Source organism: Equus asinus, chromosome 14, assembly GCF_041296235.1.
Source record: "Equus asinus isolate D_3611 breed Donkey chromosome 14, EquAss-T2T_v2, whole genome shotgun sequence".
NCBI lineage: Eukaryota > Metazoa > Chordata > Mammalia > Perissodactyla > Equidae > Equus > Equus asinus.
Window position 1 is genome coordinate 32,864,783 of NC_091803.1, and position 26,730 is coordinate 32,891,512.

A 26,730-nucleotide genomic window follows, 5' to 3' on the forward strand; every position below is an offset into this window, starting at 1 on the left:
CGGTATAGTATAATGATTACCATCTCGACCATTTTTAAGTGTACAGTTCACTGGTATTAAATACATTCACATTGTTGTGCAACCATCACTACCATCCATCCCCATAACTCTCTTCATATTTAAAACTGAAACTTTATACCCATTAAACAGTAATTCCCCGTTCTCCCCTGACCCCAGTCTCTGGCAATTACCATTATACTTTCTGTCTTTATGATTTTTGACTACTGTAAGTACCTCATATAAGTGGAATCATACAGTATGTTTTTTTGTAATTGGCCTATTTCACTTAGCATAAAGACCTCAACTTTCATCCATGTTGTAGCATGTTGCAGAATTTCCTTTTTAAGGCTGAATAATATTCCATTGTATGTATATACCACATTTTGTTTATCCATTCATCCATTGGTTGACATTTGGGTTGCTTCCATGTTTTAGCTAGTATGACTAATGCTGCTATGAACATGTGTGTACAAGTATTCTTTGAGACTCTGCTTTCAATTCTTTTGGCTATATACCCGGAAGTGGAATTGCTGGATCTTAATGGTAATTCTATTTTTAGTTTTTTGAGGAACATCAATACTGTTTTCCATAGTGGTTGTACCATTTGACATTTCCACCAAGAGTGCACAAGGATTCTAGTTTCTCGACATGCTCACCAACACATTGTTTTCTATTTTTTTTTGATAGTAGCCATCTTAATGGGTGTGAGGTTTTGGTTTGCATTACTCTGATTAGCGATGTTGAGTATCTTTGCATGTGCTTATTGGCCATTTGTTTATCTTCTTTGGATAAATGTTCAAGTCCTTTGCCCATTTTTGAATGGGATTGTTTTCTTGTTGAATTTTAGGAATTCTCTATATATTCTGGATATCTATCCCTTATCAGATAATATGATTTGCAAATATTTTCTCCCGTTCTGTGGATTGCCTTTTTACTCTGTTGATAGTGTCTTGATGCATAAAATTTTTTAATTTTCACAAAGTCCAGTTTCTCTATTTTTTCTTTTGTTACCTTTGGTGTCATATACAAGAAATCATTGCCAAATCCCAGGCTTGTGAAGCTTTTGTCCTATGAGTTTTATTGTTTTTGGTCTTAACATTGAGGTCCTTGATCCATTTTGAGTTAGTTTTTTTATATGGTATTAGGTAAGCATCCAACTCCATTCATTAGCATGTGGATATTCAGTTTTCCCAGCACCATTTGTTGAAAAGACTGTCCTTTCGCCATTGAATAGTCTTGGAACCCTTGTCAGAAATCATTTGACCATACGTGTGAGGGTTTATATCTGGGCTGTCTATTCTGTTGGTCTATATGTCTGTCTTTGTGCTGATAGCACACCATTTTGATTATTGTAGCTTTGTAATAAGTTTTGAAATCAGGAAGTATGAGTCCTCCAGTTTTTTTCTTCTGTTTCAAGACTGTTTTGGCTATTTGGGGTTCCTTGAAATTCCATATGAATTTTAGGATTGGTTTTTCTATTTCTGCAAAAAATGTCATTGGGATTTTGATACCAGTTGCATTGAATCTGTAGATCTCTTTGGGTAAGAATAATGTTTTGGTAATATTGTCTCCCAGTCCATGAGCATGAGATGTATTTCCATTTATTTATGTCTTCTTTAATTTCTTTCAGTAATGTTTTGTAGTTTTCATAGTACGAGTCTTTCACCTCTTGGGTTAAGTTTATTATTATTTTATTCTTTTTGGTACCATTGTCAATGGAGTTGTTTTTATAATTTATTTTCAGACTGTTCATTGTTTATGTATAGAAATGCTACTGATTTTTGTGTGTTGACTTTGTATCTTGCTACTTTGCTGAATTAATTTATTAGTTCTAAAAGTTTTTTGTGGAAACTTTAGAGCTTTCTACATATAAGATCATATTATCTGCAAACAAATAATTTTACTTCTTCTTTTCCAATTTGGATGCCTTTTCTTTTTCCTGCCTAATTGCTCTGGCTAGAACTTCCAGGACTGTTAAACAGAAGTGATTAAAGTGGGCATCCTTACCTTGTTCCTGATCTTAGAGGAATGCTTTTAGTCTTTTAACATTGCATATGATGTTTGCTGTGGGTTTTTCATATATGGCTACTATTATGTTGAGGTGGCTATCTCCTATTCCTAGTTTGAGTGTTTTTTATCCTGAAAGGTGTTGAATTTTGTCAAATGCTTTCTCTGTGTCCATTGAGATGATCTTGTGGGTTTTTTCGTTCATCCTGTTCCTGTGGCATATTACATTGATCAATTTTTTAGTGTTGAGCCATCCTTGCATTCCAGGAATAAATCCTACTTGGCCATGGTGTATAATCCTTTTAATGGGCTGCTGAATTCTGTTTGCCAGTGTGTTGTTGAGGATTTTTATATCAATGTTTGTGAGGGATATTGATCTGCAGCTTGCCTTCTTTGTAGTGTCTTTGTCTGGCTTTGGTATTAGGGTAATGCTAGCCTCATAGACTCATTAGGAAGTGTTTCCTCCTGAATTTTTTGGAAAAGGTTGAGAAGGATTGGTAGTTCTTTAAATGTTAGGTGGAAAGCCATCACGTCCAGGGCTCTTCTTTGTTGGGAGATTTTTGATTACTGATTCTGTCTTGTTACTAGTTATAGGTCTATTCAGATTTTCTATTTCTTTGTGATTTAGTCTTGGTAGGTTTTGTGTTTCTAAGAATTTGTCCATTTCACCTGGGTTGTCTAATTTGTTGGCATACAATTGTTCATAGTTCTCTCTTATAGTCTTCCTGCAGAATCAGTAATAATGTTCCCACTTTCATTTCTGATTTTAGTAATCTGACTCATCTCTTTTTTCCTTAGTTTATCTAGCGCAAGTTTTGTCAGTTTCACTGATCTTTTCACAGAACAACTTTTTGTTTCACTGACTTTTCTCTATTGTTTTTCTGTTCTCTATTTTGCTTATCTCAGCTTTAATCCTTATTATTTCCTTTCTTCTGCTAGTTTTGGGTTTCGTTCTTATTTTTCTAGTTCCTTAAGTTGTAAAATTAGGTTGTAGATTTGATATCTTTCTTGTTTTTAAATGTAAGCATTTATAGCTATAGATTTCCCCTTTATCACTGCTTTTGCTGTGTTCCATAAGTTTTGGTGTGTTGTGTTTTCATTTTCATTTGTCTCTAAGTATTTTCTAATTTCCTTTGTGATTTCCTCTTTGATCATTTGTTTTTTAAAAGTGTGTTGTTTAATTTCCACAATTTGGTGAATTTTCCAGTTCTATTACTGATTTCTAACTTCATTCTGTTGTGGTCAGAGAAGATACTTTGTATGATAACTATCTTTTAAAATCTGTCGAGACTTAATTTGTAACCTTAACATATGGTCTATCCTGGAAAATTTCCCATGGGTAATTGAGAAAAATGTGTATTCTGCTGCTGTTGAGTAGAGTGTTTCTTATATGTCTGTTAGGTCTAGTGGCTTTATTATGTTGTTTAAGTCCTGTTTCCTTAATTGTCTTCTGTCTGGTTGTTCTGTCAGTTATTGTGAATTGGGATATTGAAATCTGTAACTATTATTATAGAACTGTCTATTTCTCTCTTATGTCCTGTCAGGTTTTGCATCATCTATTTTGATAGTCTGTCATTAAGTGCATAAATGTTTCTAACTCTTATATCTTCTTGCTGTATTGAACCTTTTATTAATATATAACATCCTTTGTCTCTTGTAGGCTTCTTTGATTTAAAGTCTATTTTGTTTGATGTTAGTATAGCTACCCCGGCTCTGTTTTGGTTACTATTGCCACAGAATATCTTTTTTCATCCTTTCACTTTCAACCTGTTTGTGTCTTTAGATCTCAAGTGAGTCTCTTGTAGACAGCATCTAGTTGGATCATGTGTTTTTATCCATTCTACCAATCTCTGTCTTTTGATTGGAGAGTTTAGTCCATTTACAGTAAGTAGGCAAGGAGGGACTTCTGTCATTGTGCTATTTGTTTCCTAAATGCCTTATAGCTTTTTTCCTTAATTTCCTGCATTCTTGTCTTTTCTGTTTAGCTAATTTTTTGTAGTGAAATGTTTAAATTCCTTATTTCCTTTGGTGTATATTCGTACAGCTCTTTTCTTTGTGGTTACCATGGGTATCACATTGCATCCTAAAGTTATACCACTCTAATTTGAATTTATGGCAGCCTAAGTTCAATAACATAAAAAAACTCTGCCCCTTTACAGTTCTATCCTCATCCCTTTTGGCTGTTGTTTCCTCTCTATACATTGTGTACCCAAAAACAAACTAATAATTATTTTAAATGTATTAGTCTCTTCAATTATATAGAAAACAAGATTTGGAGTTACAAATCAAAGTTGCAGTAATATTACTTTTTACATTAATAATTGTGGTTTCTTTTTCTTTAAATGTATTAGTCTCTTAAATCATGTAGAATACAAAAAGTACTGTTAAAACAATGGTTATAATACTAGCTTTTGTAATTGCCCATGTATTTACCTTTATTGAAATCTTTTTCTCTATATGCCTTCAAGTTACTGTCTAGTGTCCTTATGTGTTACCTTGCAGGACTCCTTCAAGCCTTTCTTGCAGGGTAGGTCTAGTTGTGACAAATTCCCTCAGCTTTTGTTATCTGGAAATGTCTTACTATCTCCCTCACTTTTGAAGGACTTTTTGCTGGATATAGAATTCTTGGTTGACAGTTAATTTGCTTTTAGTGCTTTGAATATATCGGCCCACTGTGTTTTGGTCTCAAAAGTTTCTGATGAGAAATATGTTTATCTTTGGGTTTTTTTTTGTTTTTTTTTTTTTTTTTTGAGGAAGATTAGCCCTGAGCTAACATCTGCTAAGACTGGCCCTGAACTAACATCCATGCCCATCTTCCTTTACTTTATATATGGGATGCCTGCCACAGCATGGCTTGGCAAGCGGTGCCATGTCCACGCCCAGGATCCGAACTGGCAAACCCCAGGCTGCCAAAGCAGAATGTGCAAACTTAACCACCACACCACTGGACCGGCCCCTGTTTATTATCTTATTGAGAATCTTTGGTATGTGAGGATCCACTTCTCTCTGCTGCTTTCAGGACTCTGGCTTTTGAAAGTTTGATTATAATGTGTCTCAGTGGGTCTCTGAGTTTATCTCACTTGGAGTTTATTGAGTTTCTCAGATGTTCATATTCATGTCTTTCATCAAATTTGAGAAGTTTTCAAGCCATTATTGCTTCAGATATTCTCTGTGCCCCTTTCTCTTTTCTGGAATTTTCCTGATGTGTGTGTTGGTACATTTGATGGTGTCCCACAGGTCCCTGAGGCTCTGTTCATTTTTCTTCAGTCTTTTTTCTTTCTATTCCTCAGACTCAATTTCCATTTGTTGATTCTTTCTTCTGCCTACTCAAATCTGCTTTTGAATCCCTCTAGTGAATTTTTTATTTTAGTTGTACTTTTCAGCTCCAGAATTTCTTTTTGATTTTTTTAATGTCTTTTCTCTTTATTGATATTCCCATTTCCTTTATATGTTCTTTTCTTGACTTTCTCCACATCTTCCTTTTTAGTTCTTTGAGCAACTTTAAAACAGTTGTCTTACAGTCTTTACCTAGTATGTCTGCCATTGTGTCTTTCAGGGACATTTTCTATTGATTTATTTTTTCCTTGGAATGGGCCATACTTTCCTGTTTTTGTATGCCTTGTGATTTTTTTTGTTGAACACTGCACATTTGAATCTAATAATGTGGTAACTCTGGAAATTAGATTCTACCACTTCCCCAGTGTTTACTGTTCTTTTATTTTTCTAGATTGTTTCTCTTTCTGTTTCTAATTTTTAGATTGTTGTAAACTTTGTGCCAAAGATCAGTCTGAAGTATAAACTTTAGATCTTCTCAGGTCTTTCCCTGGGCATACATGGTCACTTTCAAATTTTCCCATATAAGCAGTCATTTCTGAATGTCCTAGTCTTTAATATCTGGTTCCCAGCCCAAAGAGGAAAACGCGAAAAATGAGGGCCAGGGGAAATGTGTGCCAGCCCTTTAACTCCCTTGGTAGTCACTTCAGCCCTGGGGGAAGGGCTTGTAACAGTAGGGGGGAGGTGAAACAACAGTGGCTGCCCACCTCTTTGTCTGCACCTCTGTGATCAGACGCAGCAATCAGAGCACAGATCCCTGATATTTGGAGAACAGGGCCCTTTTTGCCCACCCTGGTTCCTGCAAGCTGTTCCAACAACCTGGCTCCGGGGGGAATGGGTAAGTTGCTACTGTGCTAAGAGCTGAAATTGACCAAAATCAACTGCAGTTTACAGTTCAAGTTTTCCTCTGGAAGTTACCTTTACAGACTCCAGTTCCAAACTGTTACATCAGAGATTCTGCCATTGCAATTATCTAGCTGGGGAGATAGATCCCTGGTGCTTCCTACTCTGCCATCTTCCCAGAATCCTCCTAAGCTTCATCTTAAGTCTATTCCCCGTCACTTGAAATACCACCCAAATCAGTACTAAATTTCTACATGAATTTGAACCTATTTCTGTTCTAGGATCTTTATTTTCGTGCACCTAGGGCAATTTTTAATTGCTACATAGATTGATATTATATGTTCCCAACTGGTAAGGGGAAGTTACCCTCATTGCTCCTTCAGAATTTTCCTGGATTTTTTTGCATGTTTTTTCCAATATAAAGTTTAAAATTAGCTTGTCTGGTTCTTGGGGAAAAATTGTTACTTTCAATGAGATTAAGTTAAACAAATAGGTTAAATGAAGTAGACTATGATACAGAGACTTTAATCCAAAAACATGGGTTTAGGACTTCTCATTTGTTCAAATGGTCTTTTTTCTCTGTTTTCAATTTTTTTTTTTTTTTGGAGGCAGATTGGCCCTGAACTTAACATCTGTTGCTGATCTTCCTCTTTTTTCCTCCCCCAAGCCCGAGTACATAGCCGTATATCCTAGTTGCAAGTCATTCTAGTTGTTGCACGTGGGATGCTGCCACAGCATGGCTTGATGAGCAGTGTGTAGGTCCACACTCAGGATCCGAACCGGCAAACCCCAGGCCACTGAAGTGGAACATGAACAAACTTAACCACCTGGTCATGAGGCCAGCCCCTCAAATTTTTATGATTTAGGTCCTGCAGATTTTAAAAGGTTCATCTGGATATTTGTAAGTAAGATCTTTTCTTATTATATTTCTAACCAGTTGCATATAGGAAAGCTGGTGATTCCAGCTATCTTGTTAAATTCTCATTGAGAATAGCTTTTAGTTGATTCTGTTGATATACCTGAAAAAAGTTTTGACTCCTTTAACCTTTTTCTTGTTTAACTGTTCTAATGAACATACCCAGGATGTTAGATAATTATGGTGAGTAAACATGTCTGTCTCAATCCTGAGGAATGTGTCCCATGTTTGATTTAGCATGCTAGCTTTTATTTAATCATGTTAATGAAGAATACATTTCTTGTTTTAAGAACTTATTTCTGGAATAAATTCTAAGTGTTGACCCCTGAGGTGATTTTTTCATTTGGCCTGTTCAGTTGGAGCTGTATTGTTAGTGGAGGCCCTGATAGCACCCTTGTATTTGTTATGGTTAGTCCTACTATCATCACCCTTGACAGACACGTTATGGAAGAGTTATTTCATTGACATGCCACTGGAATCCACTACTTAAGATTTTTATTCCTATTAGGCTATCTTTGTCAGTTTTTTTTTTTTTTTTTTTTGAGGAAGATTAGCCCTGAGCTATCTGCTGCCAATCCGCCGCTTTTTGCTGGGGAAGATTGGCCCTGAGCTAACATCTATGCCCATCTTCCTCTACTTTACATGTGGGACGCCTAGCACAGCATGACATGCCAAGCAATGCCATGTCTGCACTCAGGATCTGAACGTGCGAACCCCGGGCTGCTGAAGCAGAACATGCGCACTTAACCACTGTGCCACGGGGCCGGCCCCATCAGGTTTTTAAATCAAGGCTTCTTAAGAATTTGGAGGCTATTACATGCTTAAGTTTCACCCTGTGTTTGTCGTAAAGATTTGATATAATTGGTGTGTTGCAATTTCTTCTTTCCAACCAGTTTTAAATTTTTTTAGAGAAGATTGGCCCTGAGCTAACATCTGTTGCCAGTCTTCCTCTTTTTGCTTGAGGAAGATTGTCGCTGAGCTAACATCTGTGCCAATCTTCCTCTATTTTGTATGTGGGACACTGCCGCAGCATGGTTTGATGAGTGGTATGTAGGTCTGCACCTGGGATCCAAACCTGCAAACCCTGGGCTGCTGAAGTGGAGCATGCAAACTTGGCCACCAGGCTAGCCCTTCCAACCAATTTTAATAATTCATGTTTTCCCTGTACATCATCTAATTCCTTGAACCTTTCCCATCTCACTGTCTATTCAGGCTTGTGCCATTTTACTTCATTGGTTAATTGTTGGTATATCTTAATTTCTTCCTCAATTTTTTTCACATTTCCCCCTGTTATTTCCCTAGCTATTTGAAGTCAATGTTTAACTTCTCTCTTTATCAGTATAAATGTTTAAGGCTATGACTCCCCACTGAGCCCCCTAAGTTCTGCTCTCTGGTTGTGCTCAGTCTCTGCTGTCCAACCATGAGGGACCCCCCCACTGTAATGCAGCTATATGATAGCAGGATATACTCCAGACCAATTTCGGAAGTTTCTTACTCTTTTCAGGCTCATGTATGTTAACAATTAGAATCAAGAACATAATGTAGTTTAGCAGGTTGATTGTATATTATCAAATAGTAGATGTTTTTCTTTTTTGGTTGGTGGGGGAGGGGGATGGTCATACATAGACCATCTTCTAAAGCTTCGGATAGGAGTGGCTCTATTGCCCCAAATACATCATGGCAAAAGCTTTATCAAAATTTCACATCTCACCCAACCCAGCTTACTCCTTTTTTCCACAATCCTCCAGGGCTGCACTGTTCAATAAGGTCACCACTAGCCACATGTGGCAACCGAGCACCCAAATTGTGGCTAGTCCAAATTCTGAGTGTTGTAAGTATAAGGTACCACATCTTGAAAACTTAGTACTAAAAAAGAATGTAAAATTTGTTATTACATATTGATGTTTTAGCCATATTGAGCTAAATAAATATTAAAATTTAACCAGTTTCTTTTTACTATCTTAATGTGTCTACTAGGAAATTTTAAAATTATGTATGTGACTGACACAGTCCTCCCTTCCCTGACATACATACGAGGCTTTGAGAGCACAGACGTTGCCTTCTTGTAACTATCTGAAGACAGCAGCACCATGATACCAGGTGAGATAGCATTTATTTTAAAAATACACAAAATATAAATTTTTTTACATCAAAGTGTGATAACCTCACTTATATTTTTCCATACTTACTTACCTCGTTTTGTTTGCATCCTTATGCAAACATTAACAGATGGACTTGAGATTTGATTCTGATTTTTTGCTATGGTTCATGTAAACGGTTGAGACTGCTACATAAAGTAGGTTGTTTTAAAAGGTAAAGTGGCCACAGAAACCCAACAGTAAAACAATTCAGTTTGGTTTAATGAAATTGGCAACAGTCTTAGCATATAGATAATCGAAGACTAAATACTGGCTTCTAGGCATTTTGAATATTAAAAACCTTGAAGTTTTCTTCATCTTGTAAACATAACTTAGACCTTGTTGGCACTGAAAAGTAAAATATTAAACCATGATTTTCATCATCCTGCCCGTGTCAGTATACACTCTCTTTATTATGAGAATGAAACCAAATAATAAGCAAAATACATCAGGAATTTTCAAATTGTACTGAAAGAAGGTCCCAGCTGGTCTCTTCAGAGAGCGATGTAACTTAAGCTGATCCTGCCACTGGCTGAGTATGATCCCCTCTGTCCACTGGACAGTGCAGTGCCCCAGGCCACGAGATGGTCAGTTCCTCTTGCTCCATATCTTCTGAAGCAATCGAGAATCTACTTCCACCTCTGCTGGCTCTGCCTTCTTTCCTTGGGCTTGGATTTGCTGGGTTAGTGGTTTGCAACTATTGTCAAGACTGCACCGTCCCTTTAAGGTACCACATGCCACCATAGCTTACACAACAGTCCTATGAATAGAGAGAGAAACATGTTAAGGGCAGACTTGAGCAGGAAAGGTAGTTGCTACATTCTGTGCAGAATATCAAAATGATTTATGATTAACAGATAGAACACAACTGGGAAATCAAGATCTGCCTGACCACAATGCTGTGGTAACTGCCTGGTCTCAGTGTTTGGGCCTCAGGCCACCCTTCTTCCCCTCAAACGTACCTTAAGAGTGAGGAACTATAAATGGATGTGCTTTATAAACACAAAATACAAAAACTGTTAGTAAGCTGACCAGAACAAAAGTGCTTCATAAATGGTAATAGATCAGAATATAAGAAAACTATCATTGGCTTTCTGTGTTCCACTGTTTCTGCAAATATGGTATTTGTACCACAGTCAGTTCAGAAAAGCATTAGAGATAGTACACTTAAGTATTCTCATATATTAAACAAATGATATATTCCTTTTTAAACTAAATTAAAAAACTGACTCTACTGAAAGCAAGTAGTATAATCGTTAGTGTGTAGCTATGGCAAAAATCACGGAAGTGGTACCAAGATTCAAAGTGGGTGTGGAGTGAGGACTCTCATCTAGACCCTGTCATTTTAAAGGATGAGGAAGATGAGCCACTAGGTGGTATTTTTTGGAAATGGAGCCTACGTCTTACTCCAGTTTAGTCCGTTTGCAAATACCCACTACACCAGTGCCAATCATTATCAGTTGCCCAAGACCCAACTGGCTGGCGAGGGGTCCGGAGGAAGCCTGACTTAAACTCAGCAGTAGGAAAGGCACCAGACTAGAGCCCTTTCCACACACCGTCAGCTTCCAGCTGAGAGCGGGAAGAGCCAGTCATGGGCGCCCTCGTGCTGAACCTCGTGGTCAGAGCAGAAGCCCAGAGCCTCTGGATATTATTCTACAGAAAATGGATGTACCTTTAGCACTTTATCCACCTCCTGTTTACTTAGATCTTCTCCACACTCTTGAGTCAACCGAGACTGGATCATGTTCCGGCGTACCCGGTAATTTTTGGAAAAGATTTCAAGCAAAACCTGTCGATGCTTTAGTAGCAAAAATATGTTATTATGGGAAACAATCACCTAAAAGAGAAACATCCCCAAACAAGAAATCCAAAGCTATGGACCACCCAACTCCCCACTTCAGTCTGTGATCAAAGACCTTGCCCAAGACTTCTGGCCAATTTGTCATCTCTTGAGACCCCAATAAAATGAAGTATAGAAATGTATATGCCACAAAAACAAAAGAGCCAGTGAAGCGTCAACAGAGGATAAGCAGTTCAGACATACTTTTGCATAATAAAAACAGGAGTGATAACTGATTTAGCAGGCAGAGAAAGCCACAATCTAAACTGCATGAAGACAGAAGTGAGTGGCTTAAAGTCTTGTCATACTAACATGACATGGCATCCATGAAACAGGATGCCATGAAAAGGATTATGTCCCAAAATAAAAATTAAATAGAAGATAGCTGAAATCCTCCCAAGAGGAGAAAAGGTGTTAAGTGAGACAGAAAAGATCTGATCCGGTATATCTAATGTGACATAAGAATTCTGAAAGAATAGAAAAAAAACTGGTGAAGGAATTACCAAATCTATCACAGAAGTTCATAATGACCCAACTGTCTAGTAATAATGACCCACACCAGGTACATCTGGACTTGCACTGATGTACAATATGCAGAATAAGGAAAAAAACCTTACGTTTGGGATAAAAGGAAGGATGTGGGTCAAAAATTTTAAAGACCGAGAAGCAGAATATCATTGAACAACTCTGAAAGCTTGACTACAATGGAAAAATATCTTAAATTCAGAGGGAAAATGATTTGCCCTCTATAATTCTAGCCCCAGACAAACAATAATACTTGACCAGAAAAGTCATTTTAAGACAAAGAATGCAGACAACTCCTCTGCCCCTTTAGAAGCTAAAGTTAAGTAAGGAGGAAGACACAAGATTCTGCAAGCCAGCAACAGACAGAGCGCGCCAGTCCCGCTGGAGAGGCCTCCAGGGAATCATTCAAGCACGGGATGACTGCTGGCGTAGATGTTCAGAAACTCATGCAAGCAGAAATAGGAAGTAACATAAAAAAGAAATGTGATCATAGTATACTACTGATATTTGGCTCTTCATAATATACCCCACAATAAACTGCCTACATTCTCCCAATATAGCTGAGAACTAAATCCTCATGCACTGCGACAGGAAGCCCATTCATATTATCAAGTTGATACATCAAACAGCAGTATAAGCACATTGTGTATATGTAAAAAAAACGGAGGCAACTCTTTTGGTGGCATCTTGTAGTTAAAAAGTGATTGCTTCTGAGGAGTGGGACTTGGATCAGACAGGGCAGAAGACAGTTTCCCATAAGCTTTCAGTCTGATTTTTAAAAATATGCACTTACTACTTTTTTGTTAGTTATCAGAGTCCTTCAGGAGTGGGAAACCCAGATGCCACCTATTCTGCCCACAAGCACACAGGCTTGCTCAGGGAGGCCTGTTCCAGACTGTTCTCAGTCTACAGCACCATCACAGGCCCAGGGGGCACTGAAAGGCCCCACCCCTTTTGTATGCTCAGCCTGCCAGTCAATCCCCTTCTAAGAGGCAAAAGGAGACAAAGAACCCAGCAGGGGCTTTTGCTCACTCCCTCTTTCCCCCCACCTTAGGAACAGGGCCTGAAAAAGGATAGACTGGTTTTGGCTCAAACTGTTGGTGCGTTCCAGTCTCTTTGGCAGCATACAGAGACATGGAGCCAGAATATTTAAAACTAGGAGTGGCTAGAAAATCTGAAATGGCTATGACTGCACTCTGGCTCTCCCCGAAGGCCTTACCCTCTCGAGGAACACCTCCCTGCTCTTGGGGAAGATGGCGGCAAAGGTCACCTCACCTGATCACTCATGTCTCCAGACTCCCAGAGGGCGAACACCTTCTGCTCATCCGGAGAAGCAGCAGTCTGTGGGGGAAACTAACCAAGGCCCAGGCATGAGTTGGCTGTTTGTCTTTACCACATGGATCCACCTGCCCCAAGCCCTCACCTCTCCCAGTCTGCACCAGCCCAGTTCTGGGAATGTGGGTTCCAATCCCAGCTCCTGGTACTCGCTAACTGTGGGGCTGTGGGCAGCCACAAACCTGCATCAGTTTCCTCATCCTCCCCAGAGGGAGGCAGCCAGTCACACCCCACCAAGACCTTAGAGGGCTTCGGTGAGAGAAAAAGAGTGACACGCCCAGCCTGAAGCCCACAGATGCGCTGCATAAGGCGGGTTCTTCCATTTTCCCCATTAGCCTGACATTAGCTCACCTCTCTGCTTTAACATCCAGTGTCCTCCTACCCTACATATCAACCCTCAGATGTGTCCTGAGAGGTGCTCTCACCCCAGTAACTCTTTAGGGGTGTCCTGGGGATTCCTTTCAACCCCTTCCCACAACGGCCATGGCAGGATGGGTTAGAGGCCCTGCCTGACTCCTAAGCAACCCATGCCACTGGGATCAGCAGGGTCAGAAGTTGGACCCAGAAAAGGGTGGCCTAGGCTCCGGGTACCTGGATGGGGGGACAGAAGGAGGAGGCTGGTAGACACAGTTGCAGTCTTGGCGCCACAACACAAGTGACTGTAATGATCGCTACCATGGCTGTATATTTAAAGCCCCAGTTGGGCTTCTGATCATTAGAAACCAGAGAGGTAGCGAAGTGTTACTGCCCCTACTCTCCATGAAGAAAATCCGGTTCAGAGAGGTTAACTTATTGTCCATGGTCACATAGCTAATACGTAGCAGAACCAGGAGTTAAACTCAAGTCTTTATGAGTCTGCTTGTTCTCCCTGGGCCTCAGCTCCCTCGTGTAAAAAAACAAGGCTAGACTGATCTGAGGTCTCTTCTACCTCAGATAAGACTATGATGTGACCCCCGCGTCACGATCATGGGGAGGGAAGTTGACGAGAGAGCTGCAGAGAGGACCATGGTCACCACAGATGCCAGCTCTACCAAGAGGAAGAAGCATGGCAAGAGCAGGTCCTGAGGGTGGGGTAGGATGTCTGAGAGCAGCCCACTTCATGTCCCTCACCTTCTGTCCACTCCAGCCACCTAAGACAGCCTAGCTAACACCAGGCAGGTGCCCCTCCCTTGCCTGGCCCAGCTCAGAGAAGGGAAAGCTTTCAGAAAAACGACCCATTTACTGGTTGGGCCAGGGTGGCTCCAAACAGGGCAGGGCCCCGAAACCCCAGTACCTTCCATAGGAGACCTCACCAAGAAGATTCCCTGCCATGAGGGCCAGATCCCCTGGGACAGCCCAGGCAGCCTGGGATCCAGGGCCTCTTGTCCTAGTTCCTGTCCCTCACGTACACGGGAGTGGGCCTTCGCCTCAGATCACCCAAGGCTGTAGGTGCTTCTGACCCTGGACTGCAAAAGTCAACACACCCTTGTTAAGAGGTAGCCACAGCCCACCTCACCGCGTTTTCTGCCAGGTCTGGGCAAGGCCTGGGAGGAGAGAACAACCAGCACAGCTTCCCTGAGGCACAGCCCGGCACCCTTCACCCTCAGCTAAAGGAAATGGTCTCCAACACACGCTCTGCTCCTACGTTTCCTCCACTCTGGGGCCCCTGAGTGACAGGACTGGGGTGTGGGTGGCCCACCCTCCCACCTGCAGGCCTGCCACTGGAAATGCTAACTGAAAGGCCACAGAGCCCATGCTGGTCAGCTAGCCTCTATGGACAGGGAGGCCCGCTACGACCCAGGCACAAGCTGGGGGCTCTGGTGAAAGAGTAAGCTCATCTCAGTTGGAGCAGAAAGGATTTAAGACTAGGAGCCACTATACTGAGGTTCGAGTTCCAGCTCTCTCACTTCCTGGGTATATGACCTTTAAACAAGTTCATTTCACCTCTTTGAAACTCAGTTTCTTCATCTGTGAGTTGCAAAGAAGATCAAATGATACTTGAAGTGAAAGCATCCTGAAAAATGGCAAAGCTGACAGAAAGGAGAGGTGTCAGCAGGGGCAGGGGGGTTGAAACGAGGATGGGGAACCTGCACATAGCCCTGCTGTGTGCCAAGCAACAGGTCAGGGCCATCAGACGTCTCCAGCCCTCACCAAAGTCCTAGGACACAAACGAACATTGGCTCATTTCCCATGAGGGTGCAGAGCCCAAGAAGCTGACTGGCCCAAGGTCACACAGCCAGCCACCACAGGAGAGCCAAGATTCAAACCGAGGTCCATGGTCCTCCCAAGTCCCCACACCCCAGGAAGCCTCCAAACAGCTGCTTCCCCCAAAGCCGCAGGGCTCAGGCCACCCTAGAATGACCAGACCTCTTTCCAGAGCTCCCTTCTACCAGGAAAGGTGCTGCCTGCCAAGAGCCCTCCTGAGGGGCTGAGGGCAGCCTCGTCTGTCCACCTGTCCAGCAGGCGCAGACTCTACTTACAGGCACCAGTATCTGCTTGCAACCGGCGGCCAGCACCGTGTCCTGCAGCATGCGGTCCGAGATGCCACTGAAGAGCGTGTGGCCAGGGGGCAGGCTGGCCAAGTGCAGGTTGAAGAGACGCTTGAGTTCGCTCAGTGTGAGCACAAACTGTCTCTGAAAGGTGGCCTCCACGAAGGCCCTCAGTTCCCGGGCCACAGGGGTGTTGGCGCAGCCTGGCGGCGGGTGCCCATTGAAGCTGTCCCCGCCTGCTGCCCGCCCGGCAGGCAGCCCGTTGGCCAGCCTATTGTGGAGGCCACGACTGGGTGAGGTGTCCATGGGCTCCTCGTCTTCCTCCACTTCCCGCTCTTCCTCTTCCTCTCCCTCCTCACTCATGGGCTCCTCCTTGATCCGAACACCAGGCAGGACCGTGGATGCCCGGATCTGTTCCTTCCTCCGTTGCAGCTCCCGTTCCAGCAATGCGTGGTTCTGCTGGGCCTTGCTCTTGGCTACTTGGACCCGCTGGTCCCCAGAGACCAGCACAGCAGGCCCTGCTCAGGAGGGTAGAGAGACATGCAGAGAGGGGCCTGAGACAAAGGCCCATGGCCCCTCTGCCCCACGGACAATCCCTTTCATCCTGACAGGGGATGTCCTGCTGTCCAGAGCAAGGTGACAGGAAAAACGTAGGCCAGCTGGGGCTGAAGCAAATGGCCCAGTCCTGCCTTTCACCCCACCTTACCCAGGAGAGATTTCGCTACCCCAACAATGAGGAAGAAAGAGAACTGCGAAAATCAGATTCCCACATCAGAGAGCCAAGCCAGGCTGGTTACTGCTGCTCCTGTCCCACCACCCTCTGCCGACCCAAGAGGCAGAGAGAGTCATAGGGGCCTGGGACCCAGACACAGCCCTGGGGTACAGAAGCCCTCTTTCCTAGAGGCTGAGGTTTTGCCACTAGATAAGCCTTCGGCTGAGGTCTGTGGGGAAGGGGAAGAGGGCACAGAAAGGCAGCCAGCAGTGAGAGCCACGCACCCTTCTGCAGGCCCAAGCCCGACAAGCCCCAGCAAAGCAGCCCTCCCAGAGCCAGGCTCAGGGTCAGGGCCCTGCCCAGCCTGATGCCCCTCACACACCTGATTGTCCATCCGGCTTCTTTGGCATAGTTTCCTTCACAAGATTATAAACTTTCTCAAGTCTGAAAAGAAGAGTAAATGCTTTTAACTTTAAACCCTGTCCCCCATCATCTGCCTCACAATAGAAATGCCTCCCTTAAGCCCCGGGACGTCCTGGTCACTGAAGATGCTGCCTGCTTGGAGCTCTGCGGTCTCTCCCCACAACAAACAGGCTCCATGTCCATTCGGAGCCCCCATGACTGGGGTGAGGAGTGGCAGCCCACCCCTCCCTTCCCTAGCCAGTCTCAATCCAGCCTGCCTTGGGCCACACAAGCCCAGGCTCTTGCTCCTGAGTGCTCTTCGTCTCTGTCACATCTAGCCCTCCTCCCCGACCCCTCAGAACAGACATGCTGAGATTTCACCTCACAAGTCAGCTCTCATCAGCAAGGAGTGGCTGTGCAGGCCTGTGCTGGGGAGATTCTGGGATCAATCAGCAACGTTCACCCGAGTGGAGGAGGGGGGCCATGCAGCCCCAAATTTGGCAAATTTGACCAAATTTGCCTTCACTGCCCCAGATGCAGCGTGGCACTGCTCCCCCTGGGAGGCAGGGTGGCTGGGGGCGGCCTGGTACTCCTCTACCTGGCTTCCCCCCTTTCCACCCAGCAAGCTCTTACTTGGCCTGGATGCCCGTCCACAGCATGTGCTGCCGCTGGACCACATCCGGATGCTTCTTGATGAACTCTCCATCGTAAGGCAGTATGAACTCCCAGCCCTTGTTGATCCTCACTACCGCCATGTGCTCCAGAAAGTCCTTCACATCCTCTGCACTGAGCTGGGAGGAGGCGGGCAAAGCTGAGGCACGGCCAGCCTGAAAGCCACACCAGCCCCACAGCCAGCCCCCAATCCTTCCAGCAGCAGACCCAGGCCTCAGAGCAAGAAGAACATCACTTACTTTAGTCACCGTTGCCACCTCTTTCCTTACCACCCACCGGCTCTGCGTGAACTTCCACATCTGAGGGAGAAAAAGCAGCATGTTTCCAGAAGGCAGAGATGGCTGCTCCTAAAACTGTCCCCAAAACTGTGTAGTTGTCATGGGATGAGGGTACAGAGTGGCAGTTCGGTGCCTGGTGTCTGGCAGACCTGGGTTTGGATCCTGGCCCTCACTCTTACTAGCTGTGTGGTCGTGGGCAGTCACTTCAACTCTGAGCCTCCGTCCCCTCCTTTGTAAAGGACCTCCAAAGTCACCTCATCTAAGAGGGCACCTGGACCCACCCCACGCCCATCTAGACCCCAAAAGCTCCCTAAGCAGGGGATGCTTTGTCCCTCTGTCCCTACAACTCAGATTCAACTAGACTCTCTCCCAAGCCCCCAGATTCCACAATGTCTGCACAAACAGAGAAGGGCTAACAGGTAGGGAAAGGTGAAAGGCACGCGTACGTGAGTAAGTGACCCTGGGAGCAACTATCCATACTGCACTCTGATCCCCAGAGACAAAACAGACTGCATGGGCACCTACACACTAACTTCCCAAAGGAGCTGGGCCATCCAATCAGGAACAGAGAAAATGCAGACACTCTTCAAACAGCTAAGGGGTGCCCTGCATGACCAGGCCTGCACACAAGCACAAAGGTCCCCATGGACAGCTCCAAGGAGACAGATTCCAGCAAACTCCATGCACGCTCCCGAGGTCGAGGAGGCAGTGCAGGTCCCAGGAGCTGAGGGTTCAAGTCCTTGGAAGGGATGCTTCGGCTGGGACTTTAGTTCTCGATAAGGGCAGGGGCAGGGTGGGCGATGGGATGGAGAGATGACCTAGCTCAGGAGTTACAAAACAATGCAGGGAACATGCACGCGGGCAGCAGACGTGCCTGGGAGTGTGATGAACTGGGGACCATCAGTCCCATCCAAAGTAGGTGCCGTCTGGGGACATGGGCCCAGCAGTACCAGACTGTGGGATTATTGGTGACAAGCTAGAAATCTGGTTTGCATCATGATTTTGATTTGTAAAAATCAACAACCAAGTCAGCATCTTAAAAACACCACCCAGGCCAAATGAAATATGCTCCTTGGCCAGAATTCACCTATGGGCCTCCAGTCTGCAACTCGAGGCTTGAGGAACTCAAAGGTTCTTAACAAAGCCTGAGATACCAGGATCCCAAGAGGAAGGAGGAGAAAGGCAGAGTCCAGAGGCCCCTCTCTGCCACAGACACCTGCCCTCTGCCCGGGCCAAGGTCCAGGGAGCTGTGCTGGCCCTGGGTCCACCCACTCTGCCCCTGCCCCACGAAGCCAGAGCCTGGGCACTTACAACAAAGTCTCGGCCCCTGCAGAGCACCTCGGCAGGCACGCCACTGTGAGGGCTGGAGGAGTCCTTGGGGTACAGGATGTCACTGCCAACGAGAGTCGGGGTGGCAGGTCAGTCCCCGTCCTCAACCGCCTCCACCTCCTGTCCTGCTCAGGATCTGAGCAGAAGCCCAGCCCATGCCTCTTTCCAACATGGGTCACCACAGGCCTGGGCCCCATCTGCTCTCAGCAGCCTGGCTCTGTGAACCTGTATGTAGGAAAGAAGCACCCCCCTCACACCTCCCCCTCAAGAATTCTTCCTCTTTCTCCTTCTCAACCCCTACTCACACACTGACCCAGCCCTGAGGCCCACTGCATGGCCAGGGAGGGGCCAGGGTTTCAAAGACAGACAAGGCGAGCCCAGGACTCTTTGGAAGACGGTGAGTCCCACGTGTAAAGGAAGTGTGATGCCGAGAGAGACTGGTGATGAGGCAATACACAAGGCCGTCACCACCTGCCGAACAGGAAGAGATGGGCAGTGTGAGCTGAGGCAGCCGAGGCAAGAGGGGTGGGGGCCGGGATCTGGACAGGCCCTGAGCATGGGGGAGTTGAAGCCTTTGGAAAGAATGGGACCAGCACTCAAGGTTCAGAAAACTTCAGGGCCCAGGGGCGAATGAGCAGGGTGCTGAGATTGACCAGAGTCTCCACAGCAGAATTCTGAGCCCAAGTCCAGCCCCAGACCCCACAGCCCAGGAGTACACACACACCACCTCCCGCAACTCCGTGCCTGCGATGCCCTTGTTCTTCCTGCCCTGGCAACCAATCCTACCTGGCAACCAACTACTCCTCATCCTCACGGTTGAACTCCATGTCCGCCCCCTTCCCGTGAAAACTCCATGGGAACAGGGAGCTAGCCTAGGTTGTTCATCGCTGCTGTGGACACGGAGCTCGACTGTGAATGATGAGGAGAGAAGGCAGCCACTAAGTAGGTGCTGAATGAATGTGGTCCGTGCCCTGGATCTCTGCACTCAGTGTGCTCAACTATAATGGTGTTCACCCCACCCCACAAATTTCCTGAGAACAGGGACAGTGTCTGAACGAGAGCACAGGGCACAGAACAAGTAATCAAGATAAATGTACTGAACAGACGGTGAATTTTGCATCATCTCCTCACAGGGACAGGGTATGGAAGGACCATTACCCACAGGCCTTGGTGCGGCAGTGAGGGCAGCATGAGAGTAATTAATGCTCGCGGCAGGACCCCAAGCATGGGGGCAGACAGTAGGCCCCGCCTTCAAGTCACAGGGACAGATGACATGCTAACCAGGGGCGCAGCATCCGGGGCACATGCAGCACCAGGCAAAGAGCTCTAACCCCAGCTCTGTGGCAACCTTTTTTTAAAAATTTGGAGCAATTCACATTTTGACCGATTATTCATCTTACACCATGCTTCCCCAAAAGTGAGTCTTTATTAATGTATTTTATATTACACCATTTAAAATTAGTATAATCCAAGTATGCATAAAAATGTAGCCACACTGTTGGTACCCACAGTCTACCGTGTGCCTGGCATTATACTGAGCCCCGGGATATAAGGGCGAGTCAAAACGCACAGCCCCTACCCCCTTGAAACTGAAGTCTGGTGTGGGAGAGTCTAGTGGAGGCATCACAGGAGACGGGAAACTACTGCAAAACATCAAGCCGCAAATTCAAGACCTACGAACCTCAACAGGGTCCACATAAAGAAACTCACACTTAGACACATCTTAGTGAACTGGGGAAACCAAAGCAAGAGAAAATCTTAAAAGCAGCCAGAGGGAAACAGAGGTAAACTACTTTCAAAGGAATAAGTATTAGAGAGACAGTGGATTTGTCAACAGAAACAATGGAAGTCAGAATATAAGGAAATTATATCAATGTGTGGAAGGAAAATAACCAACCTAGAATTCTCCTCTCAGTAAAAAGATCCTTCAAAAACAAAGGTGAAATAGACATTTTACCTTTAAACAAAGTGAAGGAAACAAAAAGCAAGGGAACGCATCACTGCAGGCCAAATACCACAGCATTCTTTAGCGGAGGGAAATTAACCCAGAGAGAAACTAAGAGATACAGAGAGGAATGATGAGCAAAATAAAGAACACTGACTGGATAACACAATGTCTTGTGGGGTCTAAAATAGAATTAAAATATAGAAATACGACAGCACATGAGTTTAGAGAAAGATAAATATGAAATATTCTAAGGTCTTTGAATTGTCCTGGATGAGAGTAAAAAGCAGCAATTAATATTAAACTGTGGTAAGTCATGAATGTATGCTGAAATCTGTAGGCTAATCACTTAAAGAGTCAAGAGAGTCTAACTTCCAAACTAGCAGGGAAAAATGGAATAATAAAAAAGGAATCCAGAAGAAGAATAAAGAGAAAATACAATGTAGGCAGGACAAACAGAAAGCACTATGGTAGATTTAAGCCCCCAAAACCGGTAATTGCATTAAATTTAAGTGGATTAAGTGGCCCCATTATGGGACTAGGACAATTTACCTCTTTACCACCCAGTTTCCTTGGACTAACATCGCCACCTTCTGGATGCCACGCAGAACAGCCACAGAGTCGATGAAGGGGCCTAGGAGGCTCATCAAGTTGGCAAAAGGCATGACCTTCACTGAAAAGGATGTGGGAAACGTCAGACAAGGGAAAAGGGGCCAGATCCTTCCCACCCCGCACCAAGTCTGTATAGCTTCAAGTTCACATAACAATCCCAGCATGTGAATAACAACGATGACATGGCAGTAACAGTTGACATTCACTGGCTGCACAGTCTGGGCAGGCACCTGCATCTCGCTAAATCCCAGAGGGAACACCCATTAAGGAAGACCAAGGAGTGCCTTATGAGGAAGACTCTTATTACTCAGGCCTACTCTTACTACTCAGGTCCAGAAACGTTTTGAAACTCACCCATGATCACTTGGCTAATAAGTGGCCAATAAGTGGCAGAGGCAGGATTTGAACCCAGGCCTCTGGGTCCACAGTCCATGCACTCAACCACTGTGTTCTGCTCACTCCCAACCACCTGACCCCGAGCCCAAGTGAGCACAGGGAGGGCCTGGGAAGGCCCAATGTCCTCTGCAGCAAGGCCAGCGGCCTGGCACTCTGGCAACCCCAAGGACAGCAGGGGCTCTGTCTGCTGAGGCCTCTCTGCTCAGGCCCTGGGGCACCCTCGAGTTGGCATCTCAGAAGAGGAGCCCAGGGCCCGAGGTTCAAGGCTCAAGCCACTCATCAACTAAGGCCCCTAAAGCTTCTGGCCCTCAGCGTCCTGAGAAAAGGAGACCAGTCCCGACCATGTGGAGCCTGGTGAGGGCGCCACAGTGCCAGTGAACACTGCGTTACTGAGGTGAACACAGCTCAGGTGCACATGCGAGGCTCGGCACCAGACCTTCAGAAGCCTTGTCTCTGTGAACCCTCACCTCAGCCCCCAGGAGCCATTGTCAGTCCCTTTTTTAGAGAGAAACAAACTAAGGCTCAGGAAGGTCAGTGACCCGCCCAAGCTGACACAGCAGGGGCGTGGCGAGGGCAGCACAGGAGCCCCAAGCCCGCCTGAGGGAGCCTGCCATGACACTGTAGTTCGTCCTTTCCAGACAAGGGCAGAGCTGTAAAGCTGGGCAGGCTCTGGGTAGTGGGGCTTCTGGCCTTGCCCCTTGGTCTTCAGTCTGTCCCAGACTCCATTTCCCTGGGAGGGGGTAGGGCTGGGGTCTGCAGGGCAGGGGGTAGCCACTCACCATTCTTCATCAGGATCTTGATCTGATCAGCCAGTGGCAGGGTACGCAGCTGGGCCATGGACAGGACATTGCTGGGGGCCACGGGTTTGTCTCTGTTGAAAACAAAGGTGATGGGTTAGAGAAGGCCGGTGGGGGAGTGGGGGATGAGGGGGTCCAGCCCACCTCTACTCACTTCTCCTGCTCCTGGCTGGGTGGCATCAGCATCATGAGGTACTCACTGCAGGGCGGAGAGGGCGAGTCAGCGGCTCCCAGGGCTCCATCCCTGCTCCACCCCTGCCCACGAACCCAGGCTGCATCCAGGCTGAAGCTTCCCCAGGTGAGGGTTGGGGGAGCGGGAGCAGACAGAGGCCTAGCCACCCCCCCAAATTCACAGAGAAAGGAAGACCATCTCTTCCCACACCCACCCTCCTGGCCCCTACCCATGTCCCTCCCCATGCTACAGAAGGGACAGTCCCAAGGGAGGATCCACCCAAGAGGGACCCTCCCGGGGCCAGCGTCAAGCTCAGGAGCCCATAGGATTCAACACTCTAGCCCAGCCCATCTCACCTGGGTGACTTGACGAGCTCCGTGTTCTCGACCCCACTGGAGCCCTGGCACAGCAGGTACTGGCGCTCATGCTCAGAGCGGCTGTCCTGTTGGAGGAGCAGGGTGCGGAGGAACCTCAGCCGTCAACTCAGGCCTGTGCCACCCCAGAGCTCCTTGTGACATCCCGGAGCTCCCTCCGCCATCCACAGTTCTCACCCCTGCATCACCTTCCACTGGAAATCGCCCACTGTCCTGCCTCAAGGCAGGCCACAGGATCACATCCAACAACCTGAGCTCAGCACTCAAGACCTCTGAGATGTGGCCTCAACCCACGACCTTCCTGGCTTTATGACTGCAGAGCCCCAGCATGTGCACCTTGGTGCCCTGTCCGTGACAGAGCAACACCAAGAGCAATGATAAAAATAACAGCTAGCATTCACTGAGCACCTACCACATGCTGGGCTCTGTTCCAATGGCTGTATATCCACCAACTCCCCTCATCCTCAAAACAACTCTAGTTAGGTACTATTATTACTATTCCCCTTTTACAGATAAGGGGACTGAGGCTCAGAAAGGTTAGGTAACTTGCCTAAGGTCGCACACTAGGAAACAGCAGAGCTTCTGGCAGTCTAGCTCCCAGCCTCAGGCTCTGTCAACACAAATCTCTTTGAGGAATCCTGGTTCCAGAGAAATCAGGAGTTACTCCTCCCCCAGAAAAATGTTGGGGAGCCCTAGCCCGCGGTGTCTTTGTGAGCTAACATTCAACTGCTTTTCTCACTCAATACACAGTTTCAAGGATTGGGTTCTAAGTCAACACACGAGAAGAAAACTGAGTATAATGAAAATCACCTGTGGCAGGTACACGGCAAACTCGGCCATGTGACAGATGGCCAACTCTCCATGGAGCACCAGATGAAGTGTCTAGTTTCGTTCAGGGCCCACAATGCGTAAAAATATGTAACCACACACCAGCCCAGCATGGTGCTCACATTTAGGGGGACCCTGGGGGGCTGCAACCCTCAACCAGGGAAACACTCACTTCTTGATTTCACGTTCCCTTGGCAGCACACAGAGTAGACTGCAGGAGAAACTGCCCACAGAACTTAATCCTCTCTCCCTGGGGTATTACCAAGTGGCTACAACTGAATGTGAGATGAGCTAGAGGAGAGACAGTGAGGGGACACTGTAACACTTCCTGGGCACTGGGCTTTCCTCCCAGGACCCCATTCTGGGGCCAGCGTCAGCCGCCAGGGCACCTCAGCTCACCCTCAGGCCGTAGTAGTGCAGGTGGACCCAGGGCTCTTCGGCATGCTTCTTCTGCAGGAACTCGTAGGACTGCACACGACGTTGGCGGGCCTGTTCTGACTCGGGCCGGGAGAACCGGACCTGGGAGGGGGTCATGACTTCAGGCCTGGTACACTTCCTGGACTGCTGTCCCCGTGCCCACCAGGAGGCCAGAGAACCCCATATCTGGGGCATTTCCCACTCACACCTCCCTCTCATTTCCTGACGCAGGTCATTTTAGTTCAGTTCTAAGCCTGTCCCTCTCTGTGACCTGCCAGCAGGCCAGGAAGCAGCTATCTCCTGCCTCTGCCTGCCTAGCACTCAATCCATTTCCATTCCCACTGGTAACAGCACCTCCATTTTCCTTTGGGAAAGTCCCAGTTCCCCTCCAGTTCAAAGGAGCTAACATCCCTCCCCCTGCCTCCCACCCCCACACACGTTCCCAGCTACAGGAATGGGCACGTGACTCAGACCTGGACAATCTGAGCACCAAATCCTCTTAGCCACAGGGGCTGGTTCAGGGTTGGCCAAGCCAATGAGTCCAGTCTGGGACTTTTGTTTAAGTAATGAGAAAGAAGTTTCTTTTTCCCTGGAGTCTTGGAAGCTGGGAAGATGTGAGCCTGGAGCTGGGACAATCCTCTGTACCACTGAGAACAGACACCCTGCCTGAGAGGCCAGAAGAGGAAGACAGAACCTGGAGATGGAGATGGAGAAACCAGGTTTTGATGATAGAGCCTGAGCACCTGAATCCAGCCATACCTGAAGCTACCCTTCAACTTTTCAGGACCAATACATTTCATTTTTGGCTCATGCCAGGTGGATCTAGGTTTCTGTTGCTTAAAGTCAGATGGAGCCAAGCTCTGACTCACCTCTCCTGTGAAAGACATCTGCACACGGGTATTGGCTGGATTACAGAATCCTGGGATTCTATATGGGGGTGGGGGGAGGGCCTTTAAAGCACATGGGTCTAAGAATACCTGGTTAAACGAGGGCCACTGAGTCCCCCAAAAGGGAAGAGGGCATCTAAGGTCATCCAACAAGCTACTGAGAGAACGGGCGGAGCACCCACGGCCCCTACGTTGTCAATATTTGCCAATCACTTGCCTTGCACAAGGATATGCAAACATTCACCACAGCTTCAGCCTCACTTGTGTACCATCTGCATCATTATCTGTACAGTATTTTTCTTTAAATGCTCATTTTAACCTAAATATGCGTAAAGAGGGGAAACTTTATAAACCATAAATGGAAGGTTGATATTCTTTTAAACATCTTTAAAATACAGGAGTAACTATGAAGACAGAAACTTTTCATCTGTGCATCAGTGAAAAAATAGAATTACATGGTCAATGAACACAAGGTTTTGGCTCCGTTAAGACATGGCTCCAGAGCACAGACTCTGTCTGTGAGCTCACTGGGCCTCCTGGGCCCTGGCTTCCTCTTCCCAGGCGATTTCAGCCAAGCCCCAGGATTCCATCTCTTATATACACCCAGGGCCAATATCTGTTCATAGCTGGGAGAACTCAGGCCAGGCAGAGGTTAGGCTACCACTCCAGGTGGCCCAGCAAGAAGACTCTAAAGGATGGACACTGTTTCTGTATCTATTTCAGACCCAGAGGCCACGTTCCGTGGAGACCCTCCCGTCCCTTGCTGTCTCTGGGCAGCTGAGCTACAAAGCCAGTCCTGCTGCCCCCGAGGCCGCACCCTCCCGCCTGGAGCCAGAGCTCACCGTGATCTGCTTCACATCTTCTTCTGCCTCGTCCTGTGAAGAGTCTCCTGCTGCAAGAGGAAGTAAGCCCTGCTTGCAGCCTCTGGTAGAGCCCCCAGCTCCCCACTCCCAACCCCACGCACCAGGGAGGCCTCAAGCAGGGTAGCCGCATAAGTCAGTGATTCTCAGTCAGGGATGATTTTTACTTCCCAGGGAACATGTGGGAATGAATGGAGAGATTTTTGGTTGTTCAGACTGTGGGGGTGGTGCAGGTGGAATCCGGTGGGTAGAGGCCAGGGATGCTGTGAAGGATCCTATAATCCATCCCTTCAATACGTTTTCTCATGACCAAGCCATCCCGCCAAGACGCAAACAGACAGGGGCTTTGGGGGTCCATAGCTCACCCTCATTGGCGGCCTCCCTCTCTCGGTGCTTGGCATCTGCCTTATCCAGGTAGGAGAAGCTGGGCCGCAGCTGCAGGATGCCATGTAAAGGTGTCAGGTGGAGCTCACCTGGCAGAGGAAGAAGGGCTTGGACCTGACTCTAGGAAGTGAGGCGAACCGCCCAGCTTGGCTCAAGGCAGTCACCAAGGGCCCTGGACTCCCCTGAAGACCTCAGCCCACTGCCAAACCACCTCCCACCTCTGCTCTAGCCCCCACTCCTAAAGCCTTGGGACCATTAGG

At 46.5% G+C, this 26,730-nt stretch overlaps 1 protein-coding gene across 15 annotated transcripts in view; it reads right to left on the reverse strand.

Annotated features, from left to right (window-relative positions):
- Positions 1-9,195: 9,195 nt before the first annotated feature.
- POLR3E (RNA polymerase III subunit E) overlaps positions 9,196-26,730 on the reverse strand; it is a 31,109-nt gene continuing 13,574 nt past the window's right edge. For 12 of the 15 annotated variants that reach the window (XM_070484768.1, XM_014857888.3, XM_070484771.1 and 9 more), the window contains 15 exons: positions 26,452-26,559; positions 26,069-26,118; positions 24,322-24,441; positions 23,077-23,162; positions 22,703-22,747; positions 22,531-22,622; positions 21,296-21,416; positions 18,781-18,862; positions 17,431-17,490; positions 17,153-17,310; positions 16,500-16,561; positions 15,397-15,923; positions 12,878-12,955; positions 10,910-11,035; positions 9,196-9,997 (listed from right to left, as the gene is read on the reverse strand). In XM_070484768.1, coding sequence (XP_070340869.1) covers positions 9,941-9,997; positions 10,910-11,035; positions 12,878-12,955; positions 15,397-15,923; positions 16,500-16,561; positions 17,153-17,310; positions 17,431-17,490; positions 18,781-18,862; positions 21,296-21,416; positions 22,531-22,622; positions 22,703-22,747; positions 23,077-23,162; positions 24,322-24,441; positions 26,069-26,118; positions 26,452-26,559 — 1,772 coding nt within the window. In that variant the 3' untranslated portion in view covers positions 9,196-9,940. The remainder of the gene's footprint in view (positions 9,998-10,909; positions 11,036-12,877; positions 12,956-15,396; positions 15,924-16,499; positions 16,562-17,152; positions 17,311-17,430; positions 17,491-18,780; positions 18,863-21,295; positions 21,417-22,530; positions 22,623-22,702; positions 22,748-23,076; positions 23,163-24,321; positions 24,442-26,068; positions 26,119-26,451; positions 26,560-26,730) is intronic. The other 3 variants (XM_070484767.1, XM_044746772.2, XM_070484769.1) reach the window with 1 other exon arrangement.